We start from the raw sequence: 13,806 nt of genomic DNA, 5'->3' as shown, positions 1-13,806 counted from the left end.
TAATGACATCTATCCAGTACAACGTTGTCCAGGCTAGAGCTGGCAAACTATCGATAATCGAAAAATTCAATATTTATAATAAATATCGATACGATCGTAAATTTCCCATCACCTATATATCAAACAAAAATGAGAAGATCAATTTATACGAAACCATGATTTGTACCATGATTGGTAAAAAAGTGCATCCTGGAAGCAATATGCAATGCACATAAAAAATTTTATATCGATAGTATCTATAATACTTTCGATAATTTGCTAGATCTAGCTCAGGCAGAAACAGAATGAACGCATTAAGCAATGCAACTCTGCACACAATTGTCAAAACGAGCAAAAACTAAACAATTTTTAACTTAAAACAAATACATGGTACAAGATTTTAGAAGGTAGGGTCATTTGCCCGGCAACAACATTTTTCTGTGCAACCCTGGTGGATTGTTTACAATTCGTAATGTCAAATTCCGGCTGGGCAGCAGTATGTTTGCCGAGGTTAGAAGAAGAAAACGGTTTATAATTTTTTCTGGCCCAGAGAAATTCATAAATTACGTGAAAAACGTATACCAGAGCATCCTTTCATAAACGAGACGAGACAACACCAAGAAATAGAAGCCGAATCAATTATGGAAACAATAAAATACGCATGTGAAAATTGTGATGGTGAAAATATCAAATATTCCAAGCAGATGATTTGTTATTGCCGCGAAAACAACCACAAAAAACCGTAAAATGTCCATGTACTTTTTTTTCAATTTCTCGAAACTTTTTTAATTTGCAAAAACCAGACGTGAATAAAAAAATTACAATCAACGCTCAACTACTTGAGTCTCTAGAGAGCGCAATTCTTATTAGATTTACCAAAAATTTTGCAAAATCTGACTCCTAACTGATATACCAAACATAGTGCTAATCGGTTCAAAACCGGATATAGCTCCCATGTAAACCGATTTTGAATGCTGGCTTCTCCAATTAGCTCCAACAGCTATCCTACACATAGTACGAAGCGGTTTATTACCTGATATAGCTCCCTTATAAACCCAGCTTCGGATTTTACTCCTTGAGCCTCTAGAAAGTGCAGTTTTTATCCGACAATTTTTGCTAATTATCGGATTTCTTTCTATTAACTCTAATTACCCTTACTATCTGGGCCGGCCCCGCTCCGCTGCGCCTTCTTTTACTTTATATGGAACAAAATGTTCCTTGGAATATCTATTTTCGACAATTAAAGAGCTTTTAGTTTAATACCATGCTACGAAAATAGTATATCGCTGGACAAACAGTTTAACAATACAAGGGCCTTTATCTGAATCCCATGTCATATTTATTGGTCTACGAATTTAAGTTTGGATGTAAGGTGTACTCCATTCTTAAAATACTTTATTTCATCCCGATATTTTCATAATGTCTGATTGCAGATTGTGGGGTTTTTGGGAAAGGGGTAGACCCCCAAAACATTGGTCGCGAAAGTGGGTATCAATTCTTGCTCTACCATGGCAGGTAAATATGCCCGATTTAGGGGTATTTTGGGGAGTGGGGTGGTCCCCCAAACGAGAAGCCCTGAAAATATGTTAGCAACGTGCTCTATTCTCTTATATTTGAAACCCATTCTGCCATTGGCCTCAAAATTGCATATTAAATCCGTTTTCTAATCTCAAATACCGGTTTGGGGTATGGGCCCTAAAAACTATGAATATCGACCTCCATAGTCTTGAAGACCCAAATTGCCTTGGTGAGCAAATACGTCCTACTTGGGGGTTGTTATGGTGGTGGGACGTCCCCTTGACAGTTGGTCCCGAATGTTGATGTCAAATTCATGGTCTACTCCCAAATACCCTTCATTTGAGCTCAATTTTTCCATAGTCGGCCAACATGACCGATTTGGTGGGTGTTTTAGGGAATGGGGCGGCCACTCAGTGACTTGGCTTTGAAAATATAAGTATGTCAGATTCGTGTTCTACTCTAAAATACCTCTTATTTGAGCCTCATATTGCAATGGTCATGAAATACTTCCTATTTGGGTGGTGTAATGGGGGTGGGGTGGCGCCATAGACACTTTTCCTGAACATTGATATCAGATTAGTGCTTTACTTCCAAAGACCTTTCATTTGAGCCCCATATTGCTATTGTCGTAGATTTGTCTTTTTTGGGTGATGTTCTTGGGGATGGGCGGCCCCTCAAAACTTGGTCTCACATCTGGATATCAGATTCATATTCTACACTCAAATACCTTTCATTTAAGCCCCATATTGCCATGGTCAGTAAATAAGTCCTGTTTGGGGAAGGGGTGGACCCCCAGAAACTTTGTTCCAAATTTGGATATCAGATTCGTATTTTACTCTCAAATACCTTTCATTTGAGTCCCATATTGCCATGGTCGGTAAATATGTCCGATTTAGGGGTGTTTTGGGGGTTGTGGTCGTACCCCAAACACTTGGTCCGACAATTGGATATCATATACGTTTTTTAATCTGAAATACCTTTCGCTTGAGTCTTATATTGTCATGATTGGTCTTAATATATATTTGATAAGTTTTGGGTGGGGCGCCCTCCCTAGGCACCCCGATATCCGAAATTTGGATAGCAAATTTTTGTTTGTAGGTTACTATAAGAGAGCACACAAAATTTCGCTTAGATCGCACTACCCATCTCCGAGATCTGGTGTTTCCGAAAATTTGGGTAAGGGGGAGGTTCCGCTCCCCCTTCAGATATCAAAAAACGTAGTACGCTATTTTTACCATGGGATCATTATGCACCATCAGTGAAAATTTCAAGAAAATCGGTTCAGCCGTTTTTGAGTCTATAAGGAACATACAAACAAACATACAAACAAACCTACAAACAAACACAAATTGATTTTTATATATAAGATTTAGTTTCTGTCTATAAAGAGAAATCGTGCAAAGATCTTAAAAAATGCAAGCATGATGGTATGGTATATAAGATTCGACCCAGCCGAACGTAGTGCGCTTTTATTTGCTTTAAATTATAGTTCCTAATATATTTTTCTTGGGTCTATAGAACACATATCGATAATAATAGTTAGGTTGTGTACTGTTTCTATTGTGAATTTTTGCATACTAATAAGAAGAGAGTTACCACTTTACAACTATTAGGCCGGTAAGGACTTTAAGGACAAAAGTCATTGGGTCCACAGCTTTTGAAGGCAGTCAGACTTTTACAATTGTGAAAATAATTATTTTTTGGGGGAAAAAAATGGAAGAAAGTGCGTTATTGACAAATATTACCATGATAATAACGAAGGATATACTCGTGGACGAGGGTAATTGCCTTAAGAAACCTAAACATTTTCTTTGGCATAGTAGCAGTAACCAGACAACAAACACAGATGTTGATAACAATGAAATGAGGTTTCCTCTTTTGACTGCTGCAGATGATGAAGACGAAGAGTTCTTCCTGAAACAACAATTTCTAGACGAAGCGACAAAGGAAAAACAGCCAACATCGACATCACATAAAAAGCAAACAGTTGCCACAAGTAGTGGACAGATACTTAGAAAGAGGTTGACTGTAAAAAAATCAGAGAAATTCTATGAGCATCGCCAAAGGCAAGGGTCGGCCAGTAGACTGCTTAAGAAGCCCAAGGAGTTGAATCTGCTGAATAAATATGAGAATATAGAGTTTGAAGGCTATTTGCATATGAGTAAAATGAGCTTTCTTGTGAGTTTGTTTAGGTTTTTGCAATTTAAGAAAATTACCATTTTGATATCTTTCAGAAAACCTTTCAATTTATCAAGCATTTATTGTCGCAGTCCACATTCCCTGCTGGTGTGCCTGCCCAAACTGTATTCTCTTTATCCTTATGGAAATTGACCACCGATGAACATTTTGAGGAAATTTCAAGACGTTTTCAAATCTCTCAAACGGATTGTGAGGCCATAATAAGTCAATTTTGGCATATTATCTCAGATAAATATGAGTCCTACATCAAGTGGCCCAATTCACATTTGTCACAACAGCTACAGCTGCAAGGATTTCAAAAACACCCCCAATTGAAAATATTTCCCAATCTCTTTGGTGTTTTGGCAATAAAACGTTTGGACATATTTTTAGCTTCGGAAGATGCTGAAATACCCATAATATTACAAATTGTCTGCAATGTGGATCAAAAAGTCATAGATTGTTTTGTGGAGTTGGAGCAGGATTACTCATTTGATGAAACTCCCATGGGACAAATATTGGCTCTTAATGAGAACACTATGCCCAAAGGTTGCTATTTGATTGGCAATAAAAGCTTTCCCCTTAAAGCTTATCTAATGAAACCCATTACAAGCCCTTGCTTCCGTAAGGAACATGAATTTAATCGTCTATTGGAACCAGCTCTGCAATTGGGACAAGACACTTTAGATATTATGGCAAAAAGGTTTAATGCCTTATACGCTTTGGAAGCCCGAGATTTGGCTGAAGTTCGTAAAATTTTGGAAACGGTATGTGCTTTGCATAATTTAAGTGTGGCCATTGAAGATGATTATGTGGAACGCAAACGTGAAGTGGTCAAATTCAATTGGGCCAGAGATACCAATAGTCCGATTAGTACTGTAGGTAGTGAACAAAGCGTTTTGGGGGTTCAGAAAAGAAGTGACTTAATCGATAGAGTAACACTGTAAAGAAGAAAAAAATTAAATTTTTTATAAAAATAAAATTTTACCAAGTATATGTAGGCCAACTGGTCTGCTTAAAAAGAAATCCTTTCAATAAAAACTAATAAAATAACGCCTTTGCAATCTTTAGATTCCGTATGGCACACTCACCATCAAGAAGCTTCTGCGAGCCAAAACCTAGAAGACTTTATCAATATACAATACATACATAATATGTGAAGTAAGCATTGCAAGTTTTTTGTTAGCTCTTAGTTATAAGTCAAGAAATTGGATGAATGAAGTTGGGGTTAGATGAAGAGGATATCGCAGCCACCCCGTATACGGAACACTCCACTGTCCGCAACCTGTGGTAGTCCTGAGCTTCTCGTGACGACGTTGAAAACCACATAAAACAGAGTTCCACACTGTGTGGTGCTCTAGTTATCCCGTAACAGGTCAGTAGTCACACTGATACTGCCCGATTCTCCTACTGTATCTGAATGAATGCTGTTCAAAATTCGCTTGATATACTGCTTGGATGCCCCGGTACCCGAGTTAGTAGCGTGCTTGGATCACCAGTGCAGTGATGGTGGGTTCGATTCCCGCCAGAAGCCTTGGTCTGTCGCTACTGTGGTATCACAATGGATTTAAAATTGTCTAAGTGAGTCTGTAAAGGACTTCCACTCTTACCAAACCTACTGCTTGGTCTACAGACACTTTTTTAATGCTGAACCACCAGGCACGGGTTGGAACTCTGATTTGTGTGGTATTCATCGTCGTCACGAAAAGCTCAGCTGAGAGATTCCGGGCGGGAGTAGTATGAAATAAAAAATTTTGATTGTTTAACAACTCTGTTCCACATAAAGCCGGTATATTTTGGGAAATTTTTGGCAGCTATATGGGATTTTTTATGCAGCTGATTGGGAAATTTAGTTAAAACAGCTGATCAATTCATGATGGCTGACAGCAGCAAAGGAAAGGAAAAGAAAAGAGAAGCCAAATCAATCAACAACGATATTGGAAGAACAAAAAAAGAAATAAACAACAAATTAAGACAATAAAAAATAATCAATAAAAAAAAGTTAAAATATTTGTGATTAATAGCGGCGTGCAGGCATAAATCATGGAAATGGAATATGATGAAAGCGGCTGGCAGCAAGGCAGACCCAAGGGAGAAGATGAGGTTCTTGTTGTTTACATTTTGTATAGGAAGGTGAATTTTTTTTTTGCTAATTCACCTTCATTATTCCAGGAAATGGCCGAAGATAATCCTCAAGAAACCATACAGGAATGTTTGGAAAAATTTCTAACTCCAGACTACATAATGGAGCCGGGCATATTCACCCAATTGAAAAGGTATTTTCAATCTGGTGGTTCACCGGAGGAAGTGATTATGATGTTATCCGAAAACTATAAAGCGGTGGCTCAAATGGCAAACCTTTTGGCTGAGTGGTTAATTTTGGCCGGCGTAAAGGTCACCGATGTTCAAGCTATGGTGGAGAATCATTTGAAGGACATGATTTTGAAGACATTCGATCCCAAAAAGGCAGATACGATTTTCACCGAGGAAGGTGAAACACCAGATTGGTTGACCGAAATGATAGATCATCCAACTTGGCGTTCATTGATTTATCGTTTAGCTGAGGAATATCCCGATTGTTTGATGCTGAATTTTACTATAAAACTAATTTCCGATGCTGGCTTTCAAAGTGAAATAACCTCAATATCCACAGCGGCCCAACAGATTGAAGTCTTCTCTAGGGTATTAAAGACCTCAATATCGAAATTCCTTAGCAATCCAGAAGATATACAAGGAGCCATACAAGAGTGTGCCCGTATGGTTTGTCATGGCCAACATACATATGTGTACTCACAGGTTTTGATACAAGTGTTGAGTCAAGAGACCAAAGGTGGTTTTAATATGAAGAGATTGTCGCAGGAAATTACGAAATATGCCTTGCAAAAGTAAGCACAGAATTACATTCCATTGGGACTATATAAAGTTTTTTAAATACTGTTATTTTTTATAGCAACCAAAATGTTACCCCCATAACCATGGCCTTGAATGGTTCCGCCGCCTATCCGCAGGCTTGTCAAGCCCTCTCTTCAATGTTGTCACGAAACACTCTTAATCCTGCTGATATCACTGTTCTATATCGTAATTACTCTGGAGCTGATCCACCACCTATAGATCTGATAAGAAATCCTCAATTCCTAGAGTTGTTGGTTGACTCACTTTTTAAGGCTGGAGTAAAAATAAATCCTGAACATAAGTCGAAGTATATATTCCTGCTTGCCTATGCAGCCTCTGTAGTAGATACACCAGCAAAGAAAAGACCCCTGACGGAAAGAGTCCTCAACAAGGAGGAATTAAAAAGTACAATACAAGCCATAGAAAAGGTTCATGCCATTTGTAATGTCAACAAGGGATCGACGGAACTGATAGCTGAACTGCAAACTCTTTATAATTGCATAAAGTAAGTAAAGGTGTATTTAATATGGAAACGCGATGACTCCCCTTGTCATATCTAGCATCATATGCACTTAAGTATTTCAGCAAGAGTCGGTGCCGCTCGGCCTCTCATGGAGACTCCATTTGATACCGCTAATTGTACGCGACTGCAATTATAGTTACTCTGTATTAAGCATTTCGACATCCGTAACCTCTGTACACGCCCGGTAGATCCCAGGGAAGCTTCTGGTGATAACAATGAACACCACACTAATAGGAGCCCAAAGAGCTCGAGCGGTGAGTCTCAATGAAAGGCCGGCCGGCACCGGCTCTTATATAAATACTGTGTGCCTATGATGCTTGATATGACAAGACAGGTTATTGGCGCGTTTAAATATCCAATGGCAACACTGCCATTGCAGCTACTCTGTATGTAACATTCCACTAACCGCAACCTGTGGATGCGCCTGGTATTTCTCAGCTAAGATCGGACCCCAATGTTCTGGCCTGTGTGGTGGTCACTGCTATCCCGTGCCGGGATCAATCATGATTAACCATGGGTCCTCTTATGCTCGCCCAGAATGCCATACTACTTCATCTTCAACAATCGTCAGATATAATTCTTCTTTTATTTCTACACTCCTCCTTACAGATTTCCCGTAGTAGGTGTTGGTGTTATTCGCTGGATAGAAAACACAGTTACGGAACCATCATATTTTAAACTTTCCACAGACAGTTGCCCCACGCATTTAGCCATTCTAGACGAAGTGGCTGCTGTTCATCCCACTTTACATCAACAAATCCTTAGTCTACTTATACGCCTGTTCGAGTCCAAACAAGATGAGCTGGAAATTTTGGTACAATTGGAAATGAAAAAAATGTTACTTGATCGTATGGTCAACTTGTTGACACGAGGATGTGTTGTTCCTGTGGTTAAATACATCAAGCAATGTTGGGGTAAAGGTGATACAGATATATCTTTGATACGTTACTTTGTAACGGAAGTACTGGAGACCATAACACATCCATATTCATCGGAATTTGTGTTATTATTTCTGCCTATGGTGGAGAATGAGGAAATCACGGGCACAATGCGTGGTGAGGGTGACAATGATCCAGTATCTGAATTTATTGGTGAGTATAGATTGGAATTCTCTATGTAAATTTGTTGTTATTTAAAAAATTATTTTCTTTTGCTTTCAGTCCATTGCAAAGCTCATTATACCACTGTGTAATTGGATTTTCCTTTATTAGTTACAGATTTCAAACATTTTTTATACATACTTTATTTAATTTTCTAGTATTTTTGGAATATTTCCTCTTTAACTGTATTTAAAAAAATGTAAAATTTATATTTTACTACATTTTTGTAATAAATTAGAATTATATTCAAATAATGAATATAAAGAAAACCAACATGGTGTTAAATGTTTTGCTCTCGAAATGGTTATAACAGCTGCTGGGAGCTAAAGGTGAACAATCCCAGGCCAGACTGCAATGAGAATCGTTGGTGGTAGTTATAGTTATCTATGCACATCTAGTAATTCCGCAACTGAAGTGTGAAAAAGGTGGAAAATTTTTACTGAAGACAAAATTTTAATAAAATTTCTTCTTAAGATAAAATCTGAAATTTTCTCTAAGGAAAAAATTTCTATGAAATGAAGACCAAATTTGCATGAAATTTTTTGTCTGCAGACAAAATGTCAATGCCATTTTTTCTAAGGACCAAATTTCCATTAAATTTTTTCTTAAGACAAAATTTCAATGAAATTTCTTCTGAAGACAACATTTCAATGACATTTCTTCTAAGGACAAAATTTCAATGAAATTTCTTCTAAAGACAAAATAGCATTTTTTTGTACTCACCACCATAGGATGGGGGTATACTAATCTAGTTATTCCGTTTGTAACACCTCGAAAAACTGATCTGGAACCCCCTAAAGTGTATCTATTCTGGATCGTCTCGACATTCTGATTCGATCTAGTCATGTCCGTCCGTCCGTCTATCGAAATCATGATAGCGGTCGAACGCGTAAAGCTAGCAACTTGAAATTTTGCGCAGATACTTAGTATTGATCTAGGTCCTTGTGGATTAGAAATGGGCAATATCGGTTCAGATTTAGATATGGCTCCTACTACTTCCCGATTCGAATTCTTGAGCCCTTATAAGCCGCAATTTGACTCCGATTTGGCTGAAATTTTGCATGAAGTGTTCCGTTATGACTTCCGACAACTGTACCAAGTACGGTCCAAATGGGTCTATAACCTGATATAGCTTCAATATTAACCGATCTCCCGATTTGACTTCTTGAGCCTTTACAAGCCGCAATTTTTGTGCGATTTGGCTGAAATTTTGCATGTAGTGCTCCGTTATGACTTCCAACAACTGTGCTAAGTACGGTTCAAGCCGCAATTTTTGTTCCATTTAGCTACAATTTTGCGTATAGTGTTTTGTTATGACTTCCAACAAGTGTGCCAAGTAAGGTCTAAATTGGTCTATAACCTGATATAGCTCCCATATATACCGATCGCTCGATTTGACTTCTTGAGCCCTTACAAGCCGCAATTTTCTTTTTCCAGATTTGGCTGAAATTTTGCATGCGGTGTTCTGTGAGGACTTCTTATAACTGTGCCATGTACGGTCCAAATCAGTCTATAACCTGATATAACTCTCATATAAACCGGTCTCTCGATTATCCTTGTTCTGTTCCTAGAAAATTTAATTTTGCTAATTTGAAGTTTGGTATGTAGAATAAAACAAGGAAAAAGACGTGAAGTTTGGCCGGCCGAACTTTGGATACCCACAACCTCGGATAATATGTAAACCACCTTTCTTCATGACAAATGCATTATTTATGCACCCAAAGCCGCTATACCCTTGACTGGTCTAATAAATACAAGTCACCGATCTGAACCACATAGGACAAAAGCCTGACATAAGCCACTGTGTCAAATTTCAGCAAAATCGGACAATAAATGCGCTTTTTATGCGCCAAAGCCCAAGACCTTAAATCGAGAGATCGGTCTATATGGCAGCTATACCCAAATCTGGACCGATCTGAACCGTCCTCATAAAGAATATCGAGGAACCTAGCACAACTCTCTGTCCCGAATTTCAGCGAAATCGGACAATAAATGCGATTTTTATGCGCCCAAGACCATAAATCGAGAGACCACTGTCTTTAATCAGCAGATCGGTGTAGATGGGGGCTATATCGATATATAGCCCTTCTTAGAAGTTAAAAGACAAACAAGTAAAATCGTGCTAAGTTCGGGCGAGCCGAACATTGGGAACCCCCACCATGGATTCTGCTTAAATATTGGAGCTGTATATAGTCATATACCGATTTGGACCGTACTTGGCTCCATTGTTGGGAGTCATAACAGAATACTATGTGCAACATTTCAAATGCAAAATTGAGGCTTTCAGGGGCTCAAGAAGTCAAATCGGGAGATCGGTTTATATGGGAGCTATATCCAAAGTGAGTTGTTTTTAGCCTCCCGACATACAACCCAAATATCCGATTGGACTATATTTAAATTAGCTGCCATACAGACCGATCTGCCGGTTAAGGGTCTAAGGCTCATAAAAGCTGCATTTATTACCCGATATCGTTGAACAGTGGGTTGTACTAAAAAGGTTCAGATCGGACTATATTAAGATATAGCTACCATATAAACCGATCTGCTGACATATATGCCGATTAAGGGTCTGAAGCCCATAAAAGCGTTATATATTACCTGATTTTGTTGGAATTTGAAATAGTGGGTTTTTTATACTCACCACCGAAGGATGGGGGTGTATTGATTTTGTCATTTCGTTTGCAACACATCGAAATATCCATTTCTGACCCTATAACGTTCTTGATCGGCGTAAAAATCTAAGACGATCTAGCCATGTCCGTCCGTCTGAATGTTGCAATTAACGCTACAGTCTCTAAAAATGGAGATATTGAGCTGAAACTTTGTACAGATTCTCTTTTTTCCATAAGCAGGTTAAGTTCGAAGATGGGCTATATCGGACTATATCTTGATATAGCCCCCATATAGACCGATCCGCTGATTTAGGGTCTTAAGCCCATAAAAGCCCCATTGATTATCCGATTTTGCTGAAATTTGGGACAGTGAGTTGTGTTGGGCCCTTCGACTTCCTTCTTCAATTTGGCCCAGATTGGTTCGGATTTGGATATAGCTGTCATATAGACCGATCCGCCGATTTAGGGTCTTAGGCCCATAAAAGCCACATTTATTATCTGATTTTGATGAAATTTGGGACAGTGGGTTGTGCTGGGCCACTCGACATCTTTTCTCAATTTGCCCCAGATCGGTAGAGATTTGGATATAGCTGCCATATAGACCGATCCGACGATTTAGGGTCTTAGGCACATAAAAGTTACATTTATTGTCCGATTTCGCTGAAATTTGGGACAGTGGGTTGTGTTGGGCCACTCTACATATTTTCTCAATTTGGCCCAGATTGGTCCAGATTTTGATATAGCTGCCATATAGACCGATCTCTCGATTAAAGGCTTTGGGTCCATAAAAAGCGCATTTATTGTCCGATTTTGCCAAAATTTGAAACATTGAGTTAAGTTAAGTCCCTCGACATACTTCTGCAATATGGCACAGATCGATCCAGATTTGGATATAGCTGCCATATAGACCGATCTCTCGACTTAAGGTTTTGAGCCCAAAAAAGGCGCATTTATTGTCCCGACGTCGCCGAAATTTGGGACAGTGAGTTGTGTTATGACCTTCGATATCCTTCTTCAATTTGGCCCAGATCGGTCCAGATTTGAATATAGCTGCCACATAGACCGATTTCTCGATTTAAGGTTTTGGGCCCATAAAGGGCGCATTTATTGTACGATGTTGCCGAAATTTTGGACAGTGAGTTAAGTTAAGCCTCTCGACATATTTTAGCAATTTGGTCTAGATCGATTAAGATTTGCATATAGCTGCCATAGAGACCGATCTCTCGATTTAAGGTTTTGGGCCCATAAAAGGCGCAGTTATTGTCTGATGTCGCCGAAATTTGGAACAGAGAGTTGTGGTAGGCTCTTCGACATTTTTCTGCAACTTATCCCAAATGGGTCCAGATTTCGATATAGGCGCCGTATAGACCGATATCTCGATTTAAAGTCTTGGCCCCATAAAAGGCGCATTTATAATCCGATTTCACTGAAATTTGACGCAGGGACTTATGTTAGGCCACCGTAGCGCAGAGTTTAGCATGTCCGCCCATGACGCTGAACGCCTGGGTTCGAATCCTGGCGAGACCATCAGAAAAAATTTTCAGCGGTGGTTTTCCCCTCCTAATGCTGGCAACATTTGTGAGGTAATATGCCATGTAAAACTTCTCTTCAAAGAGGTGTCGCACTGCGGCACGCTGTTCGGACTCGGCTATAAAAAGGAGGCCCCTTATCATTGAGCTTAAAAAACTTGAATCGGACTGCACTCATTGATATGTGAGAAGTTTGCCCCTGTTCCTTAGTGGAATGTTCATGGGCAAAACTTGCCTGACTAATATATGATCGAAACCATTGGGTTGCCCAAAAAGTAATTGCGGATTTTTCATAGTCGGCGTTGACAAATTTTAAGCATTAATCAAATTGGATCGTCATGTAACTGAGCGTAAGATAGGAGAGAAGTTAAATATACCAAAATCAACCGTTCATTATCACATAAAAAGTCTTGGACTGGTGAAAAAGCTTGATATTTGGGTACCACATGTATTGAAAGAAATTCATTTAACAAACCGAATCAACGCTTGTGATATGCACCTTAAACGCAACGAATTCGATCCGTTTTTAAAACGAATCATAACTGGAGATGAAAAATGGATTGTTTGCAACAACGTTAGTCGAAAACGATCATGGTCCAAGCATGGTGAACCAGCTCAAACCACTTCAAAGGCTGATATCCACCAAAAGAAGGTTATGCTGTCTGTTTGGTGGGATTGGTAGGTTGTGGTATATTTTGAGCTGCTTCCAAGGAACCAAACGATTAATTCGGATGTTTACTGTCAACAATTGGACAAATTGAATACAGCCATCAAGGAGAAGCGACCAGAATTGGTCAATCGTAAAGGTGTCATATTCCACCAGGACAACGCTAGACCGCACACATCTTTGGTCACTCGCCAAAAACTGTGTGAGCTTGGCTGGGAACTTTTGATGCATCCACCATATAGCCCTGACCTTGCACCATCAGACTACCATTTATTTCGATCTTTGCAGAACTCCTTAAATGGTAAAACTTTCGGCAATGATGAGGCTATAAAATCGCACTTGGTTCAGTTTTTTGCAGATAAAGGCCAGAAGTTCTATGAGCGTGGAATACTAAATTTGACAGGAAGATGGCAAAAGGTTATCGAACAAAATGGCAATTATATATTTAATTAAAGTTCATTCTAAGTTTTATTAAAAATGCTTTACTTTCTTTTAAAAAATCCGCAATTACTTTTTGGGCAACCATATAATAAAATAGGATAATTATTTTGGATACCCATTTGGGTATCCAAAGTTCGGCACAGCTTAAAACTTAAAACGTTTTTACTCTAGGGTGGTAGCCCGATGAAGTTGTTTAACCTTTTAATACGGTTCATAGAATTGACTGACATATATTCCTTCCTTCTTCATTACTAATTTCTGTTTGAAATTGTATTGTCCACGCATGCCACTGTGCACCATTGACTGCTGTAGGGTTATCATTAGAAATTCCCTTTTGTTTATAGCAGAGTGCTAAGCATTAGCATAT

The 13,806-nt window shown here is 38.9% G+C and overlaps 2 protein-coding genes across 2 annotated transcripts; both read left to right on the top strand.

Annotated features, from left to right (window-relative positions):
- The first annotated feature begins 3,122 nt into the window (after window positions 1-3,122).
- On the top strand, window positions 3,123-4,714 carry LOC106095487 (uncharacterized). Its single transcript, XM_013262724.2, has 2 exons — window positions 3,123-3,675; window positions 3,732-4,714. The coding sequence occupies exons 1-2, from the start codon at window positions 3,211-3,213 to the stop codon at window positions 4,620-4,622; spliced, it is 1,356 nt and encodes a 451-aa protein (XP_013118178.2). The 5' UTR covers window positions 3,123-3,210; the 3' UTR covers window positions 4,623-4,714.
- Window positions 4,715-5,554: 840 nt separating this feature from the next.
- LOC106081303 (negative elongation factor D) lies at window positions 5,555-8,463 on the top strand. Its single transcript, XM_013243180.2, has 5 exons — window positions 5,555-5,778; window positions 5,848-6,560; window positions 6,626-7,072; window positions 7,700-8,181; window positions 8,251-8,463. Exons 1-5 carry the CDS (start codon window positions 5,719-5,721, stop codon window positions 8,280-8,282), a joined length of 1,734 nt encoding a protein of 577 aa, XP_013098634.1. The 5' UTR covers window positions 5,555-5,718; the 3' UTR covers window positions 8,283-8,463.
- The last annotated feature ends 5,343 nt before the right edge of the window (window positions 8,464-13,806 follow it).

The sequence above is a fragment of the Stomoxys calcitrans genome, chromosome 4 (genome assembly GCF_963082655.1).
Source record: "Stomoxys calcitrans chromosome 4, idStoCalc2.1, whole genome shotgun sequence".
NCBI classification, from domain to species: domain Eukaryota; kingdom Metazoa; phylum Arthropoda; class Insecta; order Diptera; family Muscidae; genus Stomoxys; species Stomoxys calcitrans.
The sequence above is the reverse complement of the archived record's forward strand: the minus strand, read 5'-3'. Positions and strand labels throughout refer to the sequence as shown.

Bases quoted from the DNA above. Each gene is read 5' to 3' on its own strand.
- LOC106081303 (XM_013243180.2), top strand. From the start codon at position 5,719: ATGGAAATGGAATATGATGAAAGCGGCTGGCAGCAAGGCAGACCCAAG. The intron at 5,779-5,847 runs GTTCTTGTTGTT...TCATTATTCCAG, and splicing joins GACCCAAGGGAGAAGATGAG to GAAATGGCCGAAGATAATCC. The intron at 6,561-6,625 runs GTAAGCACAGAA...TATTTTTTATAG, and splicing joins ACGAAATATGCCTTGCAAAA to CAACCAAAATGTTACCCCCA.
- LOC106095487 (XM_013262724.2), top strand. From the start codon at position 3,211: ATGGAAGAAAGTGCGTTATTGACAAATATTACCATGATAATAACGAAG. The intron at 3,676-3,731 runs GTGAGTTTGTTT...GATATCTTTCAG, and splicing joins TGAGTAAAATGAGCTTTCTT to AAAACCTTTCAATTTATCAA.